We start from the raw sequence: 1,061 nt of genomic DNA on the forward strand, positions 1-1,061 counted from the left end.
CCCATCTCAAGGGCAGGAGACCTTTCTTGAGCAGTGCATTTGACCTTTAAGTCTAATGGGACATATTCCCGTGTCTCAGAGTTTTCCTCTCATTGGGTTTGGTAGTTCATGGTTAGAAGAAAATACATTTTCCTTCCCCCAGTGCTGAACGATACCCAACTCATTCTGCTGGCCCAGTCTGTGGAGATGCGGCTCCTCCTGCAGCAACGAGAGCTGGTAAGAAACTGCCAGGGACTGGCTGTCCAGGGATGGGGAAGAGGAAAACAGGAACAGAAAGAACATTCTAGAAGGGATCAATGAGGTTTCTACAAGGGGAGTCAGGAACCCTCTGGGGAGCAGGCAAGTTGGGTTCCACCTTATCAGGAGCATCTCTGTAGTTGTGGAAGCCTTGGAAGTGAAGCCCACTCAGTCTAAGTTAGACATCTAGGAAGGCATCTTTGTAGGAAGTAAGGCATACAAGTCAGTTGCACTGTTTGTCTATGGTTACCATTTGCAAATCAGCTTTTCTCTCCCTTATGTATTTCTCTCTAAATGCGAAACTGTGTATAGCCCTATGCGTACATGTGTGCACTCACATGCAGATGATGCTCTTGAGCAGTGTAGACTCTGTTGTTGCCATGTTGTAAGTAAGGCACCAATGCTTAGGGCTTCAGGTCTTGCTTATTAGGTCTTTATCCTTGTGACTCCAGGGTGTTGGGACAGATCTTACTCTGGGGTCAGAGCCTGGTTTGCCCAATCTGATCATTTTTGTTCCAGGTAAAGAGCATCCTCCAGCCAAACTACAAGTATCCCTGGCACATTCCCTTCACACTCCAGCCTCAGCTTCTTGCCGCACTCCAGGGTGAGGGCTTGGCCATTACTTATAAATTGCTGGAGGAGTGTGGTCTGAAGATGGAGCCGAATAACCCCAGGTCAACTTGGCATTTGGAAGTCAAGATGCCCCTATCTGCTCTCTATGGAAGCCTGTCATTTTTACAGCAACTTTCNGNAGCCTAACTCTCCCTCCATGTCCAGCCTCAGTCCTGGATACATTTGAGACATTGCACCATGGCATACATAAG

The 1,061-nt window shown here is 47.8% G+C and overlaps 1 protein-coding gene across 1 annotated transcript in view; it reads left to right on the forward strand.

Moving 5' to 3' along the window:
- The window catches only part of LOC110315165 (gasdermin-C-like), an 11,167-nt gene extending 10,131 nt beyond the window's left edge, over nt 1-1,036 (forward strand). The window contains 3 exon segments of the mRNA XM_021189291.1: nt 143-216; nt 757-993; nt 995-1,036. Coding sequence (XP_021044950.1) covers nt 143-216; nt 757-993; nt 995-1,036 — 353 coding nt within the window.
- The last annotated feature ends 25 nt before the right edge of the window (nt 1,037-1,061 follow it).

The sequence above is a fragment of the Mus pahari genome, unplaced genomic scaffold, assembly GCF_900095145.1.
Source record: "Mus pahari unplaced genomic scaffold, PAHARI_EIJ_v1.1 scaffold_10485_1, whole genome shotgun sequence".
NCBI classification, from domain to species: Eukaryota; Metazoa; Chordata; class Mammalia; order Rodentia; family Muridae; genus Mus; species Mus pahari.